The 14080-nt window shown below is 36.8% G+C and overlaps 2 protein-coding genes across 9 annotated transcripts in view; both read right to left on the minus strand.

Annotated features, from left to right (window-relative positions):
- Positions 1 to 528: 528 nt before the first annotated feature.
- mrps9 (mitochondrial ribosomal protein S9) lies at positions 529 to 13474 on the minus strand. The gene is made up of 11 exons (XM_037761770.1): positions 13321 to 13474; positions 11846 to 12028; positions 8869 to 8931; positions 8072 to 8102; positions 7892 to 7971; positions 4043 to 4128; positions 3858 to 3933; positions 3597 to 3765; positions 3357 to 3465; positions 1864 to 2033; positions 529 to 900 (listed from the first exon to the last, which is right to left on the minus strand). The coding sequence occupies exons 1-11, from the start codon at positions 13420 to 13422 to the stop codon at positions 809 to 811; spliced, it is 1161 nt and encodes a 386-aa protein (XP_037617698.1). The 5' UTR covers positions 13423 to 13474; the 3' UTR covers positions 529 to 808.
- The window catches only part of pou3f3b (POU class 3 homeobox 3b), a 181156-nt gene continuing 178968 nt past the window's right edge, over positions 11893 to 14080 (minus strand). For all 8 annotated transcript variants that reach the window (XM_037761743.1, XM_037761741.1, XM_037761740.1 and 5 more), the window contains one exon: positions 11893 to 12028. The gene's annotated coding sequence lies outside the window, so the exon portion shown is untranslated. The remainder of the gene's footprint in view (positions 12029 to 14080) is intronic.

The following is a 14080-nucleotide window of genomic DNA, read 5'->3' on the forward strand; positions in this document are numbered from 1 at the left end:
CTGATTAGTGAGTAATAATGGTGCAGTGCATCTGCAGGAAACAAAGAGACAAATCTTAAAAAAAAAGATTTTTTAAAAATATTAAAAAAATAACCTCCTCCTATCGCAAAGATATTCACTGTAAAAAAGATAGATGACTTTAATTCTCTAGCTTTGAACAGTGAATATCTGTGTCGTCTATCTTTTTTTACAGTGATTATCTTTGTGTCATCTATCTTTGTAAAATAATCTGTAATGATACATATTATTTGGAAAATAATCAGAAATAATAAAAAACTTTATTTGGAAAATAATTAGTAATAAGAATAAGAATAATAAACTTTATTTGGAAAATAATCTGTATAATTATTATTTGGAGAATATTCAGTAATAATAAAAAACTTTATTCAGAAAATAATCAGTAGTAATAATAAACTTTATTTAGAAAATATTCAGTAATAATAATAAACTGTCAGATGACACAAAGATAATCACTGTAAAAAAGATAGACGACACAGATATGGCAAAAATAAATACAAAAAAAACATGTATATTTATATGAAAACCTTATTTATTGTTTAATACATTGATAAACACATACATCTTATTCCTTGACACACACTTCCATCTGGTGGCTGAAGAGGCTCACTGCAGCTTGTTCAGTCTGGGCTGCATATTGAAAAATGGCGGCCTGTTCATCTCCGATTGTGTTCCTCCAAGAGCTTAAATAAACCACTGACAAGGAATCAGGTGAACTGGGGGAATATTACCACCAGAAGTCCGTCTGAATGTTTCATATTAGAGTTCAGGGGAGGGTGATTTCTCCTCCTCAGCGTTTCTTCCAGGTGAATTTCTTTCGTGCTCCCTCCTGACCCGGCTTCTTCCTCTCCCTCACTCTGGGGTCGGGGGTCAGCAGACCAGCTGGAAGTTAAAGATTAGATAACAGTAATTATAATAAACTTTATTTGGAATATAATGACACATATTATTTGGAAAGTAATGAGTAATAATGATAAAAAAATGTATTTGGAAAAATAATTAGTAATAATAATAAACTTTATTTGGAAAATAATTAGTAATAATAATAATAATAATAATAATAACCTTTATTTGGAAAATAATCTGTAATAATTATTATTTGGAAAATATTCAGTAATAATAATAAACTTTATTTAGAAAATATTCAGTAATAACAATAATCTGTATTTGAAAAATAATCAGTAATAATAATAATTATACAATTTATTTGGAAAATAATCAGAAATAATAATAAACTTTATTTGGAAAATAATTAGTAATAATAAGAATAAGAATAATAAACTTTATTTGGAAAATAATCTGTAATAATTATTATTTGGAAAATATTCAGTAATAATAATAAACTTTATTTAGAAAATAATCAGAAATAATAATAAACTTTATTTGGAAAATAATCAGTAATAATAATAAACTTATTTAGAAAATATTCAGTAATAATAATAATCTGTATTTGAAAAATAATCAGTAATAATAATAGTTATACAATTTATTTGGAAAATAATCAGTAATAATAATAAACTTATTTAGAAAATATTCTGTAATAATAATAAACTTTATTTAGAAAATATTGAGTAATAATAATAAATTGTATTTGAAAAATACAAATTAATAACAATAATTATACAATTTATTTGGAAAATATTCAGAAATAATAATAATAATAACAATAAGCTTTATTTGGAAAATAATCCATAATAATAATAAAAGCTATTTGGAAAATAATCAGTAATATAAATAAACTTTGTCAGTAATAATAATAATATATTTTATTTGAAAAATAATCAGTAATAAAAATAAACTTTATTTGGAAAATAATCAGTAATAAGTAAAAAAGTGCGGACCCACCTTGTCTCATGATCTCCCCCTCCCCTTCAGACAGGAAGCTGAGCAGGGCCCGAGATATGGCGAGCCGCAGCGCCCCCGCCTGGCTGGACCGCCCGCCGTCGCTCACGGTGCACTCCAGGTCAAAGCGTCCCAGCATGCCCATGAACTGGAGCGGGAACATCAGCTGCTGCCTGAGAGCGGGATAAAAAGAGGAAAATGACCAGAGATACTAATAAAAGAATGAAGTGTGGCTGAGCGGGCAGAGCAGGAGTGTGTGCTATTTAACAGATAGCGGTATCAACGGCGGAGGCTTAGCTAATTTAATGTCTGGTTGGGTGACTTTTCAGACAAGCACAGAGGATCCCGGCACTGTGAAAAGCTTTCTTTTACAATCTCACCACCACATATTACAGAGTGACTTCTGACTCAGCAGGAAAAGGATAAGGTTGTGTGTGTGTGAGGAAAGAAAGTGTTCTGGATGGCGTCTCGGCCTGAATGGCCTACGGCTGCTGACAAAGTCAATTGTCACCTCTCTGCTCCAATTACAGCCCGTCCTCACACGGCGTGACAACACCAGCTCTGGACACTCACACACACGCTGACACACAATCACTCAACTGTGTAATTAACTTACTACAAGGAGATAAATAAAAAACGAGGCGATGCTGTGAAGAGTGAAAAAGCTGCTTTCTTAATTTTTTTTCTAGAAGGGGAAGTAAAACACATCAGGTCTTGCATTTTAAGGCATCTATGAATGAGGCAGCGGAGAGGCTGTGATGCGGAAAAGGTGGATTTATTCCCAGTGGAAACACTATATGGAGTCATAGGAGTGCCATAAAAAAGAATAAATCTGTAAAAGAATAAGAAAATAAATATGGAAATATATAAAGAAATACATTTGAAAAAAAAAAGTAAATAAAGAAATGTGGAAATATAAAAAGAAGTAAATAAAAGAATAAATAAGTAAATAAAAAATGTGGAAATATAAAGAGAAATAAATAAAATTATAAAAAGTAAAAACAATGTGGAACTATCAATTGAAAAAAATAAAAGAATAAAAAAGTAAATAAAAAATGTGGAAATATAAAGAGAAATAAATAAAAAAATAAATACATTTGGAATTTTAAGGACAAATAACAAAATATATAATAATAATTATAAGCATTTTCTTTAATTTATTTTTATGTTTATTTTTTAAATATATATTTATTTAATTTGCATATAAATTACTCTTTATGTATATATGTATATATATATATATATATATATATATATATAAATATATAAATATATATATATATATATATATATATATATATAAATATATATATATATATATATATATATATAAATATAAGGTTTCATTTTATTATTATATAATAGAATTTATTTATTTTATCTCTTTATTTTTCCTTATCTTTTTTCCCTATTATTTTTGCTTTTTTTTCTCTTTGAACATTTATTTTCTTTTTCTCTTATGGCTTTATTTGTTTTTATGACTCCGTAACACTAACCTGTCCAGTAGTACAGAGAAGTAGTGCAGGTAGTCTGTGCCATTGATGGTGACGCGTCCGGAGCCGCAGTCTCTGAGAACCACAGTGGAGGTCGACGTCTTCCTCCGACCTGAGAGGAAAAACACACCTTTAATCTCCATTTTCTCATCATATATTACAAACAACGGAGACTATAAATATATTGTTAAATATTTCCAAATGTAGAAATCTACTCTGGCTTGTAAATGTGTGTGTATCTACCGTTTGAGGTGCTGAAGGCCACGCCCCTGTCATCTCGCTCCAGAAGCGGCACCATTTGCTGCCTGGACTGGGCTTCAAGTTGCCGGCGGTAACGCAGGACGAATTCCTCCTCTGTGGCGCAGTAGGGCATGGATAACAGGCGCTCCATCAGCTGGATGAAGTGGTTGTACTGAAGAGAAAACAACATGTCATCGTTTTAAAAGGATGTGACAGACGAGGAGGAGGAAGAGGAGGATGAGAGAAAAGAAATAGACTTCTTACATCATGAACGGAGATGTCTTCGACCAGCAAAACTTCCAGTTCCTCTTTCGTGAGCCACCTGCTTGTTCCTAGAGAGCTGATGGAGACAGGAGATTAGCTAATTGCAAGAGTCACCACAACATCCTGGAAACACTGAGTAAGAGATGGTACCTGTAGTGATATCACACTGGTGTTCCTCTACTTACATCTGCTTGACATCCTGGGAGAAGAGCCCCTTGGCTCTCAGGCGATCTTGGTGCTTCTCTAGCTTCTGGATTTTGCCGAACATTTCCTAAAATGTACCAAAAAACATACAGCATTCAGAACAGATTCCCACATCCCTGGTGAGTTCAACATGGTAGGGAAATTGAATTGGGGGGTGCAGAGCAGGAGCTGCCATGCAGAGCGACAAGCGAGCTAGCCATCCATCCATGGGGGTGACGGCCTTGTCTAAATTGGCATCGTGCCTGGTGGAAACCCTTCATGTGTGGCCCTTTCTGCCGGGTCATAGTCAGATTTAGGACGACGGTATGCAACGTTGAGACCATATTCAATGCATTTACATTTGGGAAACATGTACAGTGGTTAGTCAGCTCTGATCTATTGGAATATCACCATTTCTACTACACACATTATGATGTTTTAAGAGCTCATTTTCTCATAGACTTCTATACAATCAGATTTCTTTTTGCAACCAGAGGAGTCGCCCCCTGCTGGCCCGCATTGGCTTCACTTTTCAGTGATACAGATCTGCCCTTATATGAATTTATAGCGTCTTATATGCTCAGGACACAATAATAAAAATCCATTCATGTGTTATACTTCATGTTTCTGGACTGAACTGACTCAGACACCTGTGTCTGCCTGAAGCAAAGCTGGAAGGAAAAGCAGGGAAACTAAATAAATGACAGGACAGTTTCGGGGCTCACTCGTCATTAGATCACTCTCGCGTTGGGAATAACCCCGGGGGGAGTGTGTCACAGCGATGGGCGCAGACAGACAGACGGATGGAGGGAGAGGGTGGGCATGCCGGTCACGTCCCCGAGGCAGACACCCCCACCTCAGCCACCCAGTGCCTGGGTGAGAACTCATTTCCCCGTCAATTATTCACCAGATGTTTGTTTAATTCCTTCTTGATAGAGTGTGCCTAATCCGCTGCCACTCCGACCAGCGACGGAGGGGCACGGGAGGAGCAGCAGGAGGAGGAGGGGGGGGGTGGGTACAAAAAACATCAAGCAAAAACCAATTTTCTTTGCAAAAAAGCGTAATAGAAAATCAGAAAAAAGAGAGGAGGCAGAAGGAGGGTTGGATGCGTTACACGTTTGCAAACACTGGGACCGACAATGGCGAGGAATAATTTGCATGGATTGGCTGGATGAAAGAGGAGAGAACCAGTATCTGGATACATTTAAGTCGAGGTTGTTACAGAGACAGACAGACACTCTTTCTATTCAATAAGTCGTCTCTATATGCACGGCGAGACCTTCAAGTTCAAGGCCTTAGCTGTGAGAGGAGGAAGCATTGGGCTCTGGTAGGACGTCGTGGGTTTATTTGGTGTGGACGGGGTTAAAGTGAAGGGGGAAGGAGTGTTTTCAGGCTCCCCAGGGTCGTGGCCATAAAGGGCTCAGTGGAGCAGTGAGCAGGTTAATGTGCCACGCTGGCTGAGCCCAACAACAGCCAGAGGAGCGCAGCTTTACACGCCATCGCCCCCTCCTGGAAACACTCCTGAGGTGTGTGAGGGATGGTTGGTGAAAAGGGCCCAAATCCAATCCATCCTCTGTCTACACCCTCTGTTTACACTCTCTCCTTACACACTTCCACTCCGCTTGTGTGTTCGTGTGGAGGGTTCGCTATAAGTCCAAACCAATTAGCGGGAAGTGGAAGGAGTGGTTATGAAACTAAGATAGACATTTAATATTATCATACAGACGTTAACAACTTTACAATTTTTTTTTTACGCTGTATTTAGGATCAGATATGCTTGTCTTGTCTGGTCTAGAAAACGACATTGTAAAAATGTGTAAAAATATTATATATAAATATATTATTTAATAATAATAATGTATTAAAAATAAAAAATAAAATAACATATATGAATATACATAAATTATATATCAAATAAAAAATAATGAACATTTTAAAATGATCTATATAATATAATTTTTGTACCCATATCAGTAGCTATAACGCCATAATCATCTTCAACTGTGCAATACACACATTCACTTATACTGTACATTTAAACTAATATTCAGATTTATTCATACTAGTCTTGCATTTTTACACATCCCATTTTCCTGCATTTTTATTTGCACTGTTATATATTGGAGTATATATATATATATATATATAATTTACATATTTCTTATTTATATTTTCTTATAAATTCTCTGTTATACTGTACATTTTTATTCTAGAACGGGAGCAACTGTAACGTAACCCAATTTCCCCCCCTGGGATCGATAAACTATTTCTGATTCTGATATTTATTTATTTCCTTGCCGGAGAGAGGGAGCTTTACTGTACCGAAGCTTGTCAATGTATTTATACCCTACACCTTAAAGAAGGGTGCTTCATTGAGCTTTGAGTGTGACTACAGATAGAGTTTACTCCATCAGGGAGTGAGAGGGTGGAGGGACCGGATTGGATTTGGGCCATTGACACAAGAGAAACAGGAAGAGGAAAGGTGGAAGAAGAGGAAAGCGAGGAGGAGAAGGGTAAAAGGGAGTGACTGAGCCTGCAATCATGCAGCCAGGCAGCACGAGCTCTCAGACATGTCTGACATACCTATTTAAACCAGCAGCAGGGGGTGCAGATTGAGGCTGCAGGGCACAATGGTGTGCACGAGTGTGTATGTGTGTGTGTGTAAGAAGTGTGAGCCTGGACCAATATTCAGAGATCACACCCCTCTCTGTGTTTTAGATACAGACACACGCCTTCTTATCTGTGAAACGTCTTTGAACAAGGTCAGCAGCAGCAGCAGACGGGGAGGAACGGTTCAGCGTGTGAACACAACAAAAGGTGGAGGAAGAGGAGGAAGAGGAGGTGAGGAGGAGCCCCCCTCCTCTTCCTCCTCTTCCTCCTCCCATCAAGGACCCGCTCTGCTCCCTCCCGCCTCCCCCCCAAATCCCCATGGAGGAGTCGCTCCCCGTGGCGGGACAAAGCCTGACAAGCCAGACGTGCCACACCTCAAACACACTGTACACTGTTTATTCCTCTCCATCTCACCCAACACCATGCACGGTGTTTTAGTGTTTATGGGAGCTCAGTGGTTTAGGGGAAGACCTTTTGTTGTGTTGTTTTCCTTATGTGTCCTAGTTTATCATTTATACCTTCAAAATGAAATGACCTTTAACACGGTAAGAGGGCCAGTGTTGGATTTTGGTGCCCCCTGTTGGTTTATTTTTGTTTTAAAAGACATTTTAAAAATATAAAAAACAATTTATAATCTTACAAATAGGCCTTTTTTCAGCTGTCCTGTGTTCTCTCTTTTACCCTTCTCTTCATTTATCTCTCATCGCACTCATCTGAGTTGAAATATAAAAAAATCTTGTCTGTGTCTGACTTCAACATCTCACAATTGAGGATTGATTTCATTTGAAAATACAGTAAAAAGGAATGTATGCAATAAAAGGTTTGAAATCTCATTAAATTTGTCTATAATTTTTGTCTGACTTTGGAATAAATAATATCCCAGCTCCCTGTTCCTCTGCAGCACACATAGATGCAGGTATTCTTAGTGGATCACGCTTTAAACCGGACTACCTTTGACGCCTCCCTCCCTCCTCTCCCTCCTCACCCTCCTCTAATCTCCCACCTCTCTTTCACCCCGGCTCTATTCAGCTGCAGCTCTCCGAGTGGAAAAGAGGATCTGACGTCGGCTCTCCTCGGGGACGACGCAGCCTCCTCTCAACTCACTCCGTCTGAATAGGATATGACCCGAGGGGGCAGGAGGCAGGTGAGGAAGAACCAGAGACTTGAGCTGGATGAAGATTTACCTCCACCTCACATAAAGACCTGACAGTGCTGCTCTGTGCTTCAGCTGCAGTACTCACATGCATCAGGGAGTAGTAGGACTGTTTGCCGGTGTAAAACAGGAAGTGGAACGGCCGCCCGTCTGCTCCCCACTGGACAGCTTTAAAAACAAGACAGACAATCAGTTCATTGAGTTACAATACTCACCATTTTGGAAACATTTATAACAAAATAACAGATAATAATAACACATTACACACCTCTCTGCCTCGGAAATATCTCCTCTGGATGCTGGGAATTAAAACAGGAGATTAAAGTAAAGTCAAATAAAACATTTAGGACAGATAAATTCACATTTTAGGCATTTTGCTGACGACTATCTAGAGAAACTGCGGTAATATGAGCCGCAGAGTGCAAAACCGTGGTACCGCCTGCCGCCAAAGCAGTGTTATTATGGTAAGGTTGGCCTCTGAGCGAGGTGAACGCCGTTTGCACGGTTTTAAACTCAGCGGCTCACAGTCTTAGAAAGGGAGGAGTCAGCGGAGGGGTACTCAGTATGTTGCAATCTGCAACTACACCACTAGATGATGCCAAATCCTACACACTGTACCTTTAAATTGAACCAATTAATCTCTACTTTCCAAGATATTCTTCAACATTGATTTACATGCAAAAGACACAAAATGTGGTACATAATATCTGTTAGAATAACAAGCACCTACAGCAGAAAAAGTCTCCTAAATGCACCGTTATGGTTTACTTTTATGGGTGAAGTTGTTATGTAATTTTGTGTTAAAGTATTTTTCTTTCTTTAATCATTTTGTGACCCCTTTAGATTTATCTCTGGATCAGGTTGGGAACCAAAGTGGCATTTTCTTGTCTTGTTTTACTATGGAAGTGAATAAAAACACCATGACACACCGGCTGATGAAAGTTGCATCAGTTTGATAGGAATTTATATCATAAAAACGAAGAATTTACAGCCTTTAAACTTTAATATGAGCCATAGAGATGATAGGAAAGTGAAGTTTATAGAGTCTAACCCACACAGACGTACCTTCATGAGGGGCCGGGCTTTCTTGTCAAACAGGCCGGAGGGGAAGAGGTAGGCGATGCTCCTCTGTTGGTGACAGAAGAAAATAATTTAATAAATAACAGGAAACGAAATGGCAGTTTGAGAGATGGCAGATCATGACAACGCCGACGCGTCCGAACAACGGAGGTCACACCAACAAACGCCAGAGAAAGTGACAGAAGAAGAGGCACAAGCTGCTGGCGGGTTCAAGGAAAGGCGAGCGAGCGTGATGAGTGTTGCTGGAGAGTTAGAGGAGAAAACAAGCAGAAAAAGGCACAAGTTTGTGGCCGGGTTGACAGCGAGCAGAGGACACTGTGGACATCCAACAGTTCACTCCAAGTTCATCCTCCGCTCAGTGTGTGTTATTAGCAGGGCTACAGATGGCACTGTAGATGTGTGTGTGAGAGAAGAGAGGGAGACAGAAAGTGTGTTGGCCCCGCCACACTCATCAAGACAGTCTGTTCATCCTCCATCTCTCCGCTCCTCTTCCTCCTCTCCGTCGGTTCAATTAGTGAGGCAGCAGGTGCTGCACGGAGGGAGCAGGTTGCTGCCTTTAAGGTTGTCAAACCGACGGAAAGCAGGAAGAAAAGGGCCGGTGGAGAGAAATGTAAAGGTGTGAGAGACAGGAAGTTAAAGGGTACAAAGACAGGCAGAGAGGAGCAGATGAAGACACACCTGTGTGTCCCCTGAGCCGAGGCTCAATATGGCAGAGATGGCAGAGAGCGACAGAGGAAGAAAGAGTCCAACCGTTACCCCTGAAACCGAGCGGTGCCGCGGCGCAGGAGGATGTTGGATTTTACAGATTTCATCGGCACGGTGAAATCAATCATGATTAATTTTTAACCCGATGTCTCATGACCAAATCAAGTGAGATAACAAGATTCAACAAGCCAACAAAAAACAAAAATCAAACTAAATAGTCTGAATCGTCTAAAACCTACAAAGTTGATCGACAGAAAATGAAGTCATTGTCAAGCAAAAAAAAGCAAAACATTTGCTGGTTGCAGCTTCTCAAATATGAGGATAAGATATTCAGTTTATAATGATATAAAAATCGACTAAAGCAGCAAATCCTGATCATATTTTTGCTTGATAAATTACTTAAAAGGTGTAATAAACTCTTTGAATTATTGATTAATTAAAAAAAACTGTCGATCTGTATTTTCCAGAGCTGATATCTTGAAATGTCTCGTTTTTCTGATCAATTCTCACAGAGAATGTTTGATATTTTACTTGATAAAGGATGTAAGTGATTAATAAATGATCAATTATTGTTGTGGATTTATTTTCTGTCAATCAACTGATCAATTAATCAACTTATTTTTTCAGCTCTAGTATAGAAGAAAGCTGACTTTGAGCTCTCACCTTGGCTCTAACTAATAGCTAAGTACTAGCAGTCCCACAAAGATGTATGTTCAGATATATTTTTTAAAATCTGAAATAATTTATTGATCCAAGGATGCTACAGTTTCTCCTTAAAAATAAGCATAAAATAATAAAATAAAAAACACAATATACTGTATGTAGAGAAATATAAATAAATAATAAATAGTGGGATCTATTAGTCGTGTTAAATATAAATACAATAGTAATATAAATAAGAATTAAATAAGAATATTTCTTGAAATGTACAGTATAAATGTAGTATTAATTCCAGTATTGCACAGTAGTATTATTGCACAAATTATTGTACAGTTAAGTATTTTTAAAGTTAAGTTACAGTTAAGTTAAAAAAAGCTTAATAAGATAATAAACATCCTTTTGATTTTTCCTGGTTCTTCATCACCGTCACACCTGAGGAGTCTGGACTCTAAACCCAGGCGGAGGGATTTTATCAGGTGACCCCCTCACACCTCTCCAGTCCTCCCAAATGTTCCCCTTCTCCTCCACACATCATAGTTTGGGCTGCTCGCCGTCGCTTTGGCTTTCACAGCCCGGCGCCAACAGCTCTCTTCATTATCAGTGAGGGACACCGGGGACTGGGCGAGGGGAGAGTGGGAAATCAAGCTAACTGGTCGGAGCAGCGAGGGCCAAAATGTGGAAGAAGCATGTGGGTGAGGGCGTTGCTAATATCAATGATGCAGCGGATTAGCCAGAGGTGGCCCCACCTGCCTGGTGCTGGTGGAGCAGCGATGCTAATGATGATGATGATGTGAAGAGACCATGTGAAGAGCTTTAAAACACAACAACACATCTCCAGCAAACTAATCAATGTTTAAAATGCTTAAAGCTTCATGAGAGGAGGATAAATGTTGACAAATCTGGGGATGAACTGTCACACTGTCCACCAAAAGAGTTGTAGGATGACAAAGATCAGCTGCTCAGGAGCTTTTTTTAAGTACAATAAGACAATAATAACAGCAACAATTCCTGCTCAAGTGACCATAAAAACAAAATATTTCTTATTCTAACCTTCTTATAATGTCCAATTGCTCTTACTATTTTATTATTCTACCTACCTGCCCTGTAGGGCTGTGCAATTAATCAAATTTCAATTATAAATACGGCTTCCAACGATAATGAAAACAAGATATGCGACATAATTTTTGTGCCACATTTCGTTTTGCAATGACTCTCTCATCTTGTGTTATAAATCCAGAAAAAACATTTTACCGTGTCAATATCATTCATATCTATACAACCAGAGTGTTTATGATTAAATTGTTTACAAATGCACAACGTTTTTCACAGACTCAGCCTCTTAATTTTGCTCTCAAAGGGCACCAGATTGATGCATTTAACTTTAAAATGTAGGCAACAAAATGTTCTTCCAAAATGCATGATGTTTCCAAAGTCAAAAAATACTGGTTTTCTGAGATTATTCTGTTGATTTTAAAGATGCTTCATAAAATCAGGAGATAATAACAAGTTCTTAATTCATACAGGAGCCACTTATCCCTCAAAGTGAAGACAAACAAGCCAGTGGACACACTCAGAGAGAACAGTCTCAAGCACTCACATCTATGTCCTCCTGGGTGAAGTTCTCGGGGTCCTCTCCCATCATGTTGGCCAGGTGTCGTTTCCCGATGTTATACTCCTCCACCTGCTTCTGGATGAACTCCACCGTGAACTTCTCTGGTCCTGCAGCCGCCAGGTTCTTTCTGTGGAGGGCAGAGCTCACACATATCTGCCTGCTTAGCACCTGAAGAGGAGGAAAGGTGCAGTTAGAATATAATAGAATAGAAAGCTTTATTGTCATTGTATTAAATACAACGAGATTCACAGTTGCCACTTCTGGTCAGTGCTTTAAAACAAATACTTGACAAGACTAAACGAGGCAGATAAAAAACATATAACAGGCAAAACACACACAGTTATAAAGCAAATAAAACAGGTAAAGTAGATGTAATAAATATAAACAGAAGTGTTACATTAGAAGTATGAAATATAAAATAGATGTAATGTAAACAGAGGTAATTGCACTTGTAAAATAGGTAGGGTATAGAGGCAATAAATAAAATATAAACAACGGTAGTTGCACTTGAGGTGTATATTGCATCAAGAATATATTGCATAGACAAATGTATTTCAGTACTCAGAGATTACTGTAGTGGGTTTCTCAAAAAATTATAATTAATATTAACTATTATTAAAGTTGCTTAAATAGTGAACAACGATTTATGTCAGAATAATAATAATATATCTTTTTATACTTTGTTTTCCCTTTTTTCAAGGTTGTTTTCATATATGCAATTTACAGTTCGTTATTACAATAGTTTATAAACCATTTTTTAAGTAGATGAGCTTATAGACAAACTCATTAAGTACACAACTTCAACATTCAAAATTGAAATAAAATTAAGAAAATAAATAATAATAATAATAACAATAAAAATAATAATAATAATGATAATAATGAATAAATAAATACAATTAAAAAAAAAGGAAAAAGAAGATACTACTACTGGCTACTAGAATAGAATAGAATAGAAAGCTTTATTGTCAAATAGGTAGGGTAGATGTAATAAATAAAATGTAAACAAAGGTAATTGCACTAGAAGTATAAAATATAAAAATAGATGTAATGTAAACAGAGGTAATTGCATTGGTAAAATAGGTAGGGTAGATGTAATAAATAAAATGTAAACAAAGGTAGTTGCACTTGAGGTGTATATATATATATTGCATCAAGGCACAGACAAATGTATGTTATTATGAGTTATTATTAGCTACACTATGTTGAATATCTGGAGCAGCACACAGCCGAACTCTAGCTAAAGGTTGAATAATTTAAATTAGGACATCCCACAGCCTCTCACACCATCATAAAACTAAAAACAGAGTTGTTTTGCTGTAAATTCACACATTTGTTAAGGTAGTTTCGGCTAACAGAAGTTAGCTTGGATGCTAACTCAAGGTCGTCTATTTCTATGAGTTCACGGTTATTTATCATATATATTTTGTTGGTTTATTAAAGATGAAATCACACTTCACCTGTCGGCTCAGCTGCGAGGTGACTGTGTTCAAACTCGAGCTGCTTTTCACACTTTTAACCAAAATAGATCCCACACATGTCCTCACACAGGACACCGCCATGGTGGCTGACAGCGATGACGTCGACGGCGGAAGTTGTTACACGTCATAGATATGTGCCTCTGAATGACAACATACAAATTAAAACAAATATTTTGAAAATATAGCCGGAAATTAGTAATTAAAAAAATAATTTGAGATTTCAAGAATAAAGTCATAATAATATTAGAATAAAGTCGTAATATTACAAGAATAAATTCGTAATATTATTAGAATAAAGTCGTAATATTATGAGAATAAAGTCGTAATATTATTAGAATAAAGTCATAATATTATGAGAATAAAGTAGTAATATTACTAGAATAAAGTCGTAATATTATTAGAATAAAGTCGTAATATTATTAGAATAAAGTCATAATATTACTAGAATAAAGTCGTAATATTATGAGAATAAAGTCGTAATATTACTAGAATAAAGTCGTAACATTATTAGAATAAAGTCATAATATTACTAGAATAAAGTCGTAATATTAATAGAATAAAGTCGTAACATTATTAGAATAAAGTCGTAATATTACGGGAATAAAGTTGTAATTTTACAAGAATAAAGTCGTAATATTATTAGAATAAAGTCGTAATATTATTAGAATAAAGTCGTAATATTATTAGAATAAAGTCATACTATTGTGGGAATAAAGACATACTATTGTGGGAATAAAGT

This window comes from Sebastes umbrosus, chromosome 24 (genome assembly GCF_015220745.1).
Source record: "Sebastes umbrosus isolate fSebUmb1 chromosome 24, fSebUmb1.pri, whole genome shotgun sequence".
NCBI lineage: Eukaryota > Metazoa > Chordata > Actinopteri > Perciformes > Sebastidae > Sebastes > Sebastes umbrosus.

What these genes read in the sequence shown, in the direction of transcription:
- mrps9 (XM_037761770.1), bottom strand. Translation starts at nt 13,422, where the DNA reads ATGGCGGTGTCCTGTGTGAGGACATGTGTGGGATCTATTTTGGTTAAA. An exon ending in TCCCAGGATGTCAAGCAGAT is followed by an intron (nt 3,934 to 4,042) that starts GTAAGTAGAGGA and finishes TGTCTCCATCAG; the next exon opens with CTCTCTAGGAACAAGCAGGT. An exon ending in GGCCTTCAGCACCTCAAACG is followed by an intron (nt 3,466 to 3,596) that starts GTAGATACACAC and finishes TTTTCCTCTCAG; the next exon opens with GTCGGAGGAAGACGTCGACC.